Source organism: Melopsittacus undulatus, chromosome 11 (genome assembly GCF_012275295.1).
Source record: "Melopsittacus undulatus isolate bMelUnd1 chromosome 11, bMelUnd1.mat.Z, whole genome shotgun sequence".
In the NCBI taxonomy this organism is placed as follows: domain Eukaryota; kingdom Metazoa; phylum Chordata; class Aves; order Psittaciformes; family Psittaculidae; genus Melopsittacus; species Melopsittacus undulatus.
The window spans coordinates 6553522-6566503 of record NC_047537.1 but is presented as its reverse complement, the minus strand read 5'-3'; the positions used below and the strand labels follow the sequence as shown (position 1 = coordinate 6566503).

The window sequence follows — 12982 nt, the reverse complement described above, 5'->3', positions numbered from 1 at the left end:
CACACTATAATTATATCTCTATTCTGCAAATACAGTTTTATAGAAAGTGAAGGAATTTCATCCAAATCAATAGTAATTCCAAACACAAATGTGATTTTGTATTAATTTCTCATACAGAAATCAAATTATAACTTTCTACTCTTCATTTCAAGCCTACCTACCTGAAGCAGTAGATCTTTTTGACTGACGTTGTCTGTTAGCTGCTTGATAACTAATTCTTGGCTCTGCAGCTTCTGATTACTTTCACTCAAAAGAATATTGTAATGATGTTCGAGCGCTTGCTCTTTCTCAGTCATTTCACCATGTAATTTCTCCAGTTGATTTCTAAGATCCTACAAAACAAGCAAAACTGAATATTCAGCAAATCAACTCTTTTAAAAGTTTAAGCCTAACAACCCATATTATCAGTTGAACTTTCCATTGCTTTAAACTCCTCCTATCACTTAAGAGTTTGGAAAGGGTATTTAATCCAGGCTCTTTCTCTTGGCATCAACACAGCATGAAAGAGAACTTTTAGATGAGGTGTCAGTACTGTCTTCCAGGTTATTATTGTTTAAATGCTTTTGGTACAGAATGACTGGAATCCAAGGCTATCAGGAATATCATGCACGTACATGTTGCCGCTGTCAGAATGAACACCCGCTTCTGAGTCAATTTACTGCCTTACTAAAATAGGAGAAAATTGGTTACGGGTGATTCAGTTTGTCATTTGCTCTTTTTCTCATCACACCATGAAAATTCTTGCACTAACATTGTATTACCAGTTCCTTTTGCATCAAACAAAAGGTCACAAATGTTAAAACATTTTTTCTTTTGGCAAGAGCACAAACTTCAAATGACCACTGAGGTCAGTCTTGTGATTAGATGCTGTGAAGGGAACTGCAGCTTGGTTCTGGCTCTGTTAATTATTTCCTGCAGCTCCAAGATTAACCACATCATCTCCACAGCTTTGCTCCCCGTAAGCCCATTTTGTCTCCAAAAGACAGAAACAAGCTCTTTCAATAGCCTTATGCAGTAGTGAGTCCAAAGGACTAAGATCTGTACAGATCAATGAGGACTACTGAAATGTAGAAAGAAGTACCTCCTAGTTCACAGGTCACACACTTGAAGCATACCACTATTACAAACTTTCTCCTTTGCATTCCTGCATATCCTGTTCCAATTCACTGGAAAACCCACCATCTGTAGGGTTTCAAAGCCTGACCACCTGACAAACCCTGGGATTCCAAGCATAACATCAAACAATTCCTATTCCTTACACTTTGCTATGAACTGGCTTCTCTTGTTTCACCTCCTGTCCCACCACCACCACCATTTGTGCCACTTCAAACCGTTTTGCTGATTTGCTGGAAGCTTCAACCCTGTCAGCTGAAGGAGGCATAACTTGCATATACACTAGCCTCACTTGCATATATACTAAGAGCCTCAATGTATAAGCTCTTACTCCACAAGAAGATCCAGAGCATTTACTGCATGTGTGCAAAAAGAGAAGTAGGAACTTGTAACAAAGGAGCTGCTGTCTAAAGTTAAACAATTAAAACTTAGAGGAAACTTTATCCTATCTAAACTTCTCTTCAGACCCAAAGAACCAGGTAATGCAGCCTACACCTTCAAATAAATAAATGTTTTCCTTTTATTCCCAAAGAGGGCTCATTTGTGAAGTACCATAAGCCCTTTAAATAGTTTGCACATATGGTAGTCACCTATAAACTTTACATTTACCTCCCGCGGGATTTCAAATTCAATAGTTGCTTCCCATTCTAAGTACAAAGAAATAGTACTAGTGACACTTTAATTGCCACCTCTTTACAAACTGTTTTATGTCTTTTTCTTGGCTTAATTACCTTGCTTCATGCAGGTTCACATCAAATCCTTAACATCAATTTTACCACTCAGTGTTTTACTTCTGTTTATTTTGTACATTAAATGCAAATTGTCATTCACAATGTCTTTGGTTTACTTGCTTCATTTTAGCCTCATTATCAGGATTCAGCTAAAAAATCCCTAATAGCTCCCCCCAAAAAACCCTCAAATGTTATTCAAACAATGATTAAGCTTAGACCTTCAGTTCTCAAAACTAATTAAGTTATTTTTTTTCAGGATCAAAAGAACCACTTCCTTAACTAAGAAAACTGAAGACTTGCAGAATCAGGTCCCAGTTTTGTCTATATAGATAAACTCTCAAATGTGTTTCTATTTCTTCCTAACTACTACGTATAAACTGGAAAGTGACAGAGCTCTCTTGGAAACAGTGCAAGGTCTGTCGTCTGGCTTCAAGGTATGGAGCTCTTCAAGGGGGTCACATTAAACTTATTCACACAGAACATGTTAACTGGAAGCAAAGAATCAGCTGCAGTGTTATAACTGACACTGCACTGCAAAGTTCACTCCTTGGCTTTCCATTTTTACATTGTTTTTATACTATCAAATCACTGAGAGGCTTTAAGTGAACACATTACATGTTAGGTAACTTCAAAGGAACACTTTTGACCTCTGCTATAACTTCAAGTGCCCAATACTTTGTGACTTCTCATTATGAAAACAATATACAGCTTTAAGAGGGAATGATGATAGACATGCATAGATAAGATGCTGGTGTAGTAACAGTACTACACCCCCTATCATCTTACTCTCAGTCATCTCTGTGTACAATGCTTGTCAGGTACAGAAACCATGCCTCTGCCTTGAAAGCAGCAAAAATAAGTTATGGCTAGGTTTATGGAAAGAGGTAGACTGACAAGGCATACAATTGTGGAGTAAGTAAAACAGCCTGCAAGAGATTTTCAATTTGCAGCTACTTTGCCTCTACTATTACTGCCCCCAGAGTTCCCTAAATCCTTCCCAAAACAAGCAAGGGTTGAGAATGAAAATTATCTTCTTTGCATGAGCTGGAATTCTGTAGCACATAAGACTATCCATCACTATAGCAGGTTGCTCGAACTCATTGACCACTCAAATTGTCTGGGAGAATATCTATTGGTTTCTATACATTGAGTCGCAAGGATAATATAGTAGCTACAGCTCTTAAAGCATAAACTTTGCAATTCCCTCTGCCAACCTTTTTCCCCAAGAGACTTTTCTATGATTAATGATAGTTGAAGTAAGAAAATGAATGTGAAATACTCTAATATAGAAGACCAGAGCAGATGCCTCCCCCTCCTTGTCAGATGGAAAACAGTTTGGTGAATAATTGAGTTGTGAAGCTCCGAAACCTCCCTCTCAGGCTTAACTACAGATAGGAAGACTAAATAATAAATTCTGCCTAATGAGTTATTCTGTATTTCCCCAACCAACTGATCAAATATGAATACCTAGTAAATACATTCTAATTGTCTACACTTAGGCCTGGAGAGAGAATGGGTACTTGAAGTGTTTATTCATGTAAATGTGAACAAACTCTTTGATCAAGAAGCACTGAATCTCTGTTAGAGAGATACTAACATGGTGGACACAAACAACATTAAAGATGAGATTATGTTTGCTCCTCATCAATCATACGTAAGAATACATATGCTCAAAGTTTCTGTTTTCAAAGAGGATAAAGTGATGCTGAACCAATGCTTGCCAACAGCTTCTGCCAAGTACAGAACTGGAAGAGGTTTTGCTTCTAAAGTTGACCTAGCAAAAAGTCAGTGCATGCACCCACCCTGAAACAGGGATGCTATCCAAGGACATCTACACTCATTCTTCCAGGACAGTCCTGATACTGGGCCCAGTCTGTGATTTGCATCATAAGCTCATATGTAGCAGTCTTAGCTCAACCTTCTTCCATTCCAGGACAGTAATGCCCAAATCATTTCCAACCAAACTGGGTTTACAACGGGGCAGAAGAACTTTTTCTGGATCCCAAGTTCTGGAGGTTTTTAATAGATAATATGCAAAAATGTGGGTTATCCCAATTATGGTATTGAAAAGTCACTGAACATTTCCCTGTGAGTGAGTGAAGAGCCAACAGAGCAGCTCATTACAGATGTCAAGGGTGTTTTCTGCAGTTTACACACATTCAGGCTGCTTTTATTCTAACAAAATAGAAACACTGATGAATAGGTATTTTGGAGTATAAATAGAACTGAATTTTTAAGGCTGTCTCATAAAAAGTTTGCAGCCGATCACTGAAGTGCTTTTCTATTTGTCAAAGAGCAAAATATCACAGCATATTTTCTTCCTCCCACATAGCTACTACTTAATGGGCAACATTTCACAGGCAATGGTGCTGTATCCGAATGTACCAGCAACTCTTGAAATTGAAGCAGCTGTTCTACAAGGAACAGGAAATAGGTTTGGGATATAATTTTTATAAGACTGCTCATCTTTTGGCAGGAATGTTTTTCCCCAAGGAACTAGTCATTTACATGAAAACCTTGGACGTAATGGAGGCAAATAGGTTTCTGTAACACAAGTAACTTTGAATCCCCTGGCAACTCCCTACTCAGCCCTATTTTTCCTGCCTTTGCTATACAGAGTTATAGCCTAACTCCCCTGAAAGATAGAAAAAGTTCTGAATAGCGTAGACAGTTACATATAAAATACTTTAAATCAATAAAACATGTTCTTTGTGGCTGTTTTACTGACAGGAGTGATCTGTTCTTTCTCTCCTTAACCTCAACACCCTGAAGGAATTTCAAAGCACACCAAAGATAGAGACTTTGTGACAGCAGCCTAACCACAGTTGACAATCAACCCAAAATGCAAGTTGAATTGGGGACAGGAGGAGGGAGAGGAATTAACTGGTTTGTAGGTAAAGAGACCCCTCTACTGGTTTCAAGTGAGATTGCAGGAACAGCAACTTCCACCCCGTATCTGCTTTATTAAGGTCCTTATTTAAGAATTGAACCGAAACAAGACAAGCTCATTTAATCTTTTATGTAATTTAATAAAGCAGGAGACTAATCCCTAACTGAAGAGAACCAGGCTCTGCACGCAGGCAGGACTCACTCATTAGAGAAATGCTGCCCTAATGGAAGCTTTGGTTAAAAACCCACATGAAGAGATAAGAAGCGAGAGGTGAGTTTTATGGCAACCTCTCAGCAGAAAGTGCACTCTTTCTCAAAGGAAGAAAAGGAACCTGATCATTCACTTCGATGCTGGGAGCAGAAGCACTTATCTAAATGCCTACAGCAAGGTAAAATAAAACCTATGTGGAATATGAAGCAAGCAAAGTTAATGAACAGATAGAGCACATTATTTTTAGGTTAAATTGTGATCAAGTAATCCTCTGCTTTGGGAATTTTACAAGCAGAAATTATTAAATTGCCTTTTGAAATTAAAGCCTTTGCAGTGACCCTGCTATGATAACGAAAAAGCTGAAGTTTGGCTTAAGGTTGCAACTATTGGCTACTTGCTCCTCTTCTGCATTAGAACTTACAGTTTAATTGAAGTAGTGTAATTTAAGATAGATATATGTAACAAGAGAAATGCAGCAGAAATATACAAAGTACATTGTTGTGCACGTTCAGATTCTCTCATCAGACAAAGGCCAATAGTAACCATTTAGCACTTCCAAAGGCTAATGATTTTCTCTAGGACCTAAGCCTATCAAAATGATATTTAACATATTTTTCAATGCAGACTACATGCCAGGCAATCTTCTTGGCCATTCTTTTGAATAATTACTTCAGGCAAACGCATTTCTCAAACTTACTCATATTAAACCCCTCATTTTGTTAGAGAAGGACATGCTCAAAGTGCTAAACTACTTTTAAACTTTATGAAATGAAGGAAAAGAGTGATAATAACATTAATGGTTTTGTCACTTCTGCTCTTCTGTAGTTGTGCTTCATCCAGCTCCTTCTCCATTTTCTCTCTTTCCAAATTCAAATCATTGAGCTCTTGATCGGTCCTTTTAATCCTCCTTTGTAGTTTCTGATTCTCAGCATCCTTTGTAAGGTTTTCTGAACGCAGCTCTGCTAAGAGGGTCTCTTTTTCCATCAAGAGAGCTTGATAATCTGCAGCACCCTGAAACATAAAGCAGCATTCAAGTTCTATAAGGGTATTTTGTGGACAGTGGAAGTCTTCACTCCTGTTGTGCCCAAACTCACCCCCACACACCTCTTTCCAATGCTTCAAAACTGTGGTAGAAAAATGCAGTGGAGTGACAGTTACTCACACAATAGGGAAAAGGTTGCACTGAGCATCTTCCCAACTAATGGAACACAACTTTCAGTGACATCCACTGCAGGATAACAAAGCCTTAGACAACTAAGGACTAGATAAAGGTTGACCTGCAAAGGAGTCCATAGTGCAAATGAGATCATATTATTATTATTGGATCCCAAAGCTCTTATTATATAAACTTTGGGTCAGTTTGCATCCAGACTAAGACAAGGAGTTACTAAGTCATAAGCATATTGTTTTATACGAAATAACATCTGATTTATGCTCTTCCCCATCACATACTGTTAGAACTGGCCTCAAAGTTCACAACACATGATAGGAGTAGTGGGCTATGCAGCATGGTCTACTCACAGAGAGCTGCCTTCAACTCAAGTTTGGAGCTAAGGAGCAGAGTTATGAGGAGAAGGGCTTGCTCTGTCACCCACCATGCAATATGGATTCTGTGGACAGGAGGGATTAGTTGCACACTTTTTAAACCTAGAACTTCTCAAAAATAATCAAGTTCTCATTAAAACAAAAGGGTTAAAATTAGAGAAATACTTCAAAGCAGGACTTCCATTGGTAGGAAAAAGCAAATGTTAGCTATAGATTCACACCCAGGCCAAAATGACCTGAAGAAGAAACAGGATTTGTTTTTTATATAGGGCACACTTAAAATTTGGGCTTAAGTGAAATAAATGGCTTTAGAAGAAATGCAGGTGCTCTGTGAAAACTAAAGATTACTATTACATTAGACTGACACCAAGAAGCAGCACAATCAGTCACAAAAGCTTTAGGTGTGTGTACTCCAGACACAAGCACATCAACCTCTTCCATTCCTGCTGAGCTCAGAATGGATGTACAAACATCATCATGGAAGATTCATCACTGCCTCTAATCTGTATTAGGTACTTTTATCAGACTTAGTTTTAGATGAGTTTGAAACCATTACAAGAGACATTATGTTGTCTGCTTTAATGTCAAATTCTTACTTTCCCCCAGTTTACATTTTAAGACCTTTATAATGCATAATTTATCATCATAAAGTCCTTTCTCCTACACACACAGGAAAGCATTACTAAATCACATTTCACAAGTAACATTCCACTCTTTTATAAATAGTGGTTTCACATTTATTATACAAATAAATCCAAACAGGTGCCTCATAGACAGTTCAACTCTGCTAACCTGAAGCATGTGTTTTTACCATACTTTTGGTACAAAACCCAAAAGATTCTTAGGTCAACAAAGCAACCTTGATACCATCTGAGCTCCACAACTCTTAGTGCCTTTATTTTTATCTCATTTTGGTTTTGCACATTTCTCCCTTAGTTTTTAGTTGTTACAGAAGAAAAAGTCAAGAAACATAAATAATCTGATATTTTAACACCCTGCCCTTCAAATGGGTTCAAACTTACACAGGGGAAGTTCAGGTTAGATATAAGGAAGAAGTTCTTCCCTGTGAGGGTGCTGAGGCACTGGAATGGGTTGCCCAATGAAGTGGTGAATGCTCCATCCCTAGCAGTGTTAAAGGCCAGGTTGGAAGGAGTCTTGGGTGACACAGTTTAGTGTGAGGTGTCCCTCTCCATGGCAGGGGGGTTGAAACTAGATGATCTTAATGTGCTTTCCAATCCAAATCATTCTGTGATTCTAAATGATTTGATTTGGGAAAATTCTTCAAAGTAAGAAAAATCAGATGTCTTAAACTCATTTCCACTTCTCTGCTTTCAGAGACGACACAGAGACTACCTGCTGTAGGGAACTATGGAGAAGGGAGGAGCAGGGATGAGGGAAACCACATTGACTGCTTGCTTCTTACCTTGAATTTTTGCATATGTGCTTTGTGAGTGGCCTCTCTTGCCTTAGCCAGTGAAGCATTTAGATCTTCAATTTCAGATCCAAGCTCCTCGTTCTTTAAATAAAGTATAACGAATACTATGTAGAAAGAGTTATTTCCAAGGGACAGTGATTCAGTAATAGCTATCCCACCTCATTGCCCATTCATCCAACTACACTAAACAAATACTTCAGAAAACAAAGCCACCCAATACATCATAATCAATCTTGTATAAATAAGTTCTGGTTCTTATACAGCACTCACTACACTGCCCGTTTCTCAAGTTATATATTTCCCATGCTTCAACAAAATCTGAATTCCAGCTGATGCTGACCTCTCCTATTTTAGCTGTCTTTATGACAGCTCCACTTAGTCAACATCACAAAATACTTCTCCTACCTTTCAAGTGGTGCACAGAGCTGATAAAAATCAATGTGCACCTGAAAACATCTTTCATTAGATTTCTTAAGTACTTTTTCCTTTCTTCTCAAGTCCAAGATCCAAAATTCTAAATAAACAGAGCTGCTTACAGGTATGACAACAGTGATTAAGGACCCACTAGAAGCCTCCTAATGGTTACAGTGAGACACAGCCAACCCCTGCCACACACACAACACACATATTACTCTCCCAGTGATAGTTCAGAAAGATCATAACTACCATACCTCTTTTTCCTTCGCTTTCAATGCAACAGTTAGCCCTTGGATAGTTTTATCCCTTTTCAAACCATTCTTCTTTTCAACAGCAAGCTCATTTTCTCTCTCTTGTAGCTCTTCCTGAAGTGACTAAATTAGATTATGTGAAGGTTGCATTAACGTCCCACTAAGAGATACTGTAACTGCACATTAATAAGTACATTCTCTCAGAGTTCTTATATCTTATTACTTAGATTACTAACATTAAATATCATCCCAAATGCAAGTCATCATCTTAAAGATGTGCCTGGAATACAGTATAAGAAGCTTAATCTCATGAGCTGGCCATGAGTATCAACTTCAACATACGAGTGCACCTATCAGCTTTATTAAGAATTGCTTTAAAACCAAGGGGAGCCTTCCTGTCACCTAACATAAAAGAGAATTTACCAGAAGACTTTGCTTTGCTTCCTTTGGAGTCAAGGCCTCTCTGTAACTATGAACGCATAACAAAAGGGATCCCAACATGCACTGTAAGTGATCAAGGAAATAACTAAAACCAGAACTTACCTGAATCTTATTTTCAAAGGAGTTTCTCTCATTTTTAAGCTCCATTCTAATAGCCTATAAGAACAAAACAGCTGTTAGAGTCAAGTTTAGTCTAAACACAAGTGCAACATATTAAACTGGACAAAATGAGCTTAAAAACATTGGGAGGAAAAGCAAAGCAAACCACCTTAGTATATGCATTTTGGCAGGAATATACATTTATATATGATTTTAAAAATCATATATAAACCACAGAGTTGTGTGAAGGAATTCATCATGGGTTTTTCCTCCAATACTGCATCCCAAAATGATCACATAGTCCATCATAGAATCAAGCTAGGTTGGAAAAGACCTATAAGATCAAGTCCAACTATTACAAGACTGCCAACACTACCACTACACCATGTTAATGAGTGCTTTCCCTACATGATTTGTGAATGCTGTCCACCTCCTATGAAAGGATTAAAGGTGACCCTGTTTTCACCTTAACACACAAATACTCTTGGGAAACCAGGGCAGTTTTTCCTACTATATACTGATTTAAATGCAGATTTTAATCAGCATAATTATACTGATTCTTCCTGCAAATACTGAGTTAATTGAAAGACCACCCAGAACTGAAAACTTTTAATTCTACGCATTGGTCCAATCATACAAGGTTCTCTTGTCTATTCCTGACAGAAATCAAAGGTCTGCAGGTACTGATCGATATTAACTTCTAAAACCAAAGGCAGGAAAACTTCTCAGAAGCATGAGAAGTCTCCATGATTGATTTCTTAATTCTGCCAGCTTTAATTTACGGCTTGAATAACCATTGGAGGAAAAGAAAGACAGACAACAAGCCTTAAAAGCTCTATCTACATGTCAGCTTTCAGGATATCTGTCTTCCTGTTTAAGAGCCAGGTGAAATAGAAGGCTAACTCTTAGCACCTTTTGTAAATGAAAGACTAGACTTTCCCTTTATTGCATGAAGGGGTTTTAGGCCTACCCCTCTTACCACAGCTTTTTCTCCAGCGCATTAACAGTAGAGATACTTCCCAAAACCAAACTCCCAAGTCACATTCTTAACTTCTTTAGCAGCTGTGGCATCTATTGAGGGATAGATTAACATCTAGCATTTTTCTTTTTAATATATACTTCAGTAAAGCAATTGCACAGTATCTGTAACACAGGCACAAAGTCAAGGGGAAACATGACCTCTCAACTGAATGAATGGTAAGCATGGATAATAAGGATGAATGTTGACCAGCAAACCACAATCTAACCAATGAATGTTACGGAAATAGAGAAGGGATGGAAATAACAATCATTTAAAAGACTGGCTTAAGTCACTCACAACTGTCATGCACAAAGCCTTTAAAATCCTCCACCACATGAGATTTAACACATAGAACTGTTCAGTCAGTTTCCTCACCTCTATCTCACTGTCTTTTTCATGCCTCAAAGCATTGGTAAGTTCTCTGATCTTTTCTGCTGATAAGTTCCCATCATAAGATCCACTCTGAGCCTTTTCCTCTTCCAGGCGTTGAATTAAAGCTTCTTTACTTTTCAGTGACAGATTCAGTTGCTCTATAAGTCTAAAATGATAAAAAAAAAAATCAATATTAATCTTGCATCATCTACCACCATTGTAGTAAATCTTGCAGACAACTTCCCCAGGCGAAGGCTCCAGACAACACTTGTGAAACTCTGGGGAGGACTTTCACAATCTCTTTTCCCTCCAGAGAAACCAGAAAAGGTGAAGTAACTTTACAACAAGCAACAAATAGCGTTAAGCCCCCTGCAAAGTGCTCATTCTTCTTTTCAAATGTCAACACTTCAGCTTCAACATTTTAGTTACATGTTCCTTTAGAGCACACACAAAAAGCTTATCAATCCATTTCAATACCATTATCAGATATCATATATCATACCATATAAAGCTTATCAAACCATTTCATACACCACCATATCCTTACATGTCATCACTGAGGACTCCCCAAGTATCCATTTACATTTATATTTGTACCTAAGCTGGTTCTCATTTCACAACAATGCTCATGTTTCCTGACAGATATAAGGGTTATTAAGGCAAACTTTCTGGCATAAAATGTCAGCTGGGATTCCCTTTGTATTTTGTTTCCTAAATGGTGAAAGCATCTTTTTAACACAATGCGAATTCCAGATGTGCTACTCTCAGACACATTTAAAGCACTGCACATTAACATTTGATTCACTTCAAGAAGTCAAACGCTCTCTTCTTCCATTAGCACTATGCTTTTCTAGGCCTGTGAATACTTACACCGATCTACCAGCATGCAATAGATGATCCTGCTAACACTGGATCACAAAGGGAAAGGTAAAGAGACGGGAAAACCACCAAAACTAAACCATAACCTTCATTATACTCCAATCCTGACAATTTGTTTCCACACTTCAAGCTCTATTTTCACACAAGCTGTCAACTAGAATACCTCTGAAAGGGACTGGGTTTAGAGCTCCTTCCCAGCTCAAGTCTCTCTGGAGAGCAACTGTGTTCAACACAGATGACTAACAGAAAGAGGAAGACAGGGAAAGGGAAAGGAGGGAGATAACTTGAGAGCCAGGTTATAACTAAGTCGTGGCACATAAGGTGCAGTATCAAAACTTATTAGAACAGATCTGTAATTTTATGCCACAACAGATTTCAGATTGGCAGTTTTCAATCTCTATGCTGTTGGACCAACTGTCTGGAACACACTGCAAACCTTGCTTTGGCACTACCATAACATAAAGCCTACAAAATTAAAGCCTCAGGCCAACACAACTTTCTGTTATCAGGGTAGACAGATTATGCAGTGACTCACAGAGCAGCTACCTGCAGGGCTCAGTCACAGACAGATGGTAAAAGGTACTCTAAAGTATAAGGAATCATAGCAATCTTTTGATCTCCATTCTGGGCTCATATCCCCAGACCAAGCAAGCTTTACTGGGAGGCTTGCCAGGCTTGTATTTTACCCTACATACCTTAAAAACAAAAACCTTCTAAAGAACTGAGATTTTAGTTGATACATTTTCCCCCATCTCAAGTTAAGGAACAATTCACACACCTTTGCCACTACCTGCCAAACAAAGCCAAGCCAGTGCTTTGCAAAGCACAATCAAAACAGCTCAAACACACTGTTTCTCTCCCCATTAGGTTTACCAGCCACAACAGAAACATCCCTGGGACTGCAGAATACATAAGCACCACGAAAGCAGAAAGTGAACACAAATGGTAGAGTCAAGTTCTATCCAGCAGTGGTTCATGAAAGCAGCAAGCAGGATGTAAGTCAAAGTTACAAAGATGCTTTCAAGTAGGACATGCTCATGTCACATGCATACTGATCCTTTTACATTTTCAGGTGATGTTTAAAAGTGATTTTTCTATCATGCAGCATATAAACTGGTTGTTGTGTTGCTACTCATTTAATAGCTGAATAGATAAGACAGCCAGTAACACTCACTCATGTATCTGAGGGTAGGATCAAACTATTAAAACCTATAAATCCATGTTGACTCTTTGCACTTAAACAACACAGAATTCCAGTAGTCAGAAGTGGCACTAGCAAGTGTTCTGACCTGTCTTTCTCAGCTCCTGTAACCATATCCACATCCTTCGCAGGGGCATTCATAATTGAAGCAAGTTTCTGCTCAGCAGCTATTCTCAGAGCTTTCTCCTTCTCTGTCATTGCAACAGCTTTTTCCACATCTTCTTGGGCAGCTTTAAGATCCTGTAATTAAAACACACACAATCCTGATGCCTGTAAGAACAAAATGCTCACAATTTTCTTTCACATATTGAAATTTCTTCTCCCAAACATATGTTGGCATGTTTAATTTAGCAACTTTTACCAAGTAGTTCAAGCAC

At 38.3% G+C, this 12982-nt stretch overlaps 1 protein-coding gene across 1 annotated transcript in view; it reads right to left on the bottom strand.

Moving 5' to 3' along the window:
- Nucleotides 1-12982, bottom strand: part of CDK5RAP2 (CDK5 regulatory subunit associated protein 2) — a 78796-nt gene that overhangs the window by 54738 nt on the left and 11076 nt on the right. Inside the window, exons 7-13 of the mRNA XM_031045891.2 lie at nucleotides 12694-12845; nucleotides 10529-10691; nucleotides 9136-9189; nucleotides 8596-8715; nucleotides 7913-8005; nucleotides 5737-5955; nucleotides 162-332 (exon numbers count right to left, since the gene is read on the bottom strand). Of these exons, the coding sequence (XP_030901751.2) occupies nucleotides 162-332; nucleotides 5737-5955; nucleotides 7913-8005; nucleotides 8596-8715; nucleotides 9136-9189; nucleotides 10529-10691; nucleotides 12694-12845 (972 nt within the window). The remainder of the gene's footprint in view (nucleotides 1-161; nucleotides 333-5736; nucleotides 5956-7912; nucleotides 8006-8595; nucleotides 8716-9135; nucleotides 9190-10528; nucleotides 10692-12693; nucleotides 12846-12982) is intronic.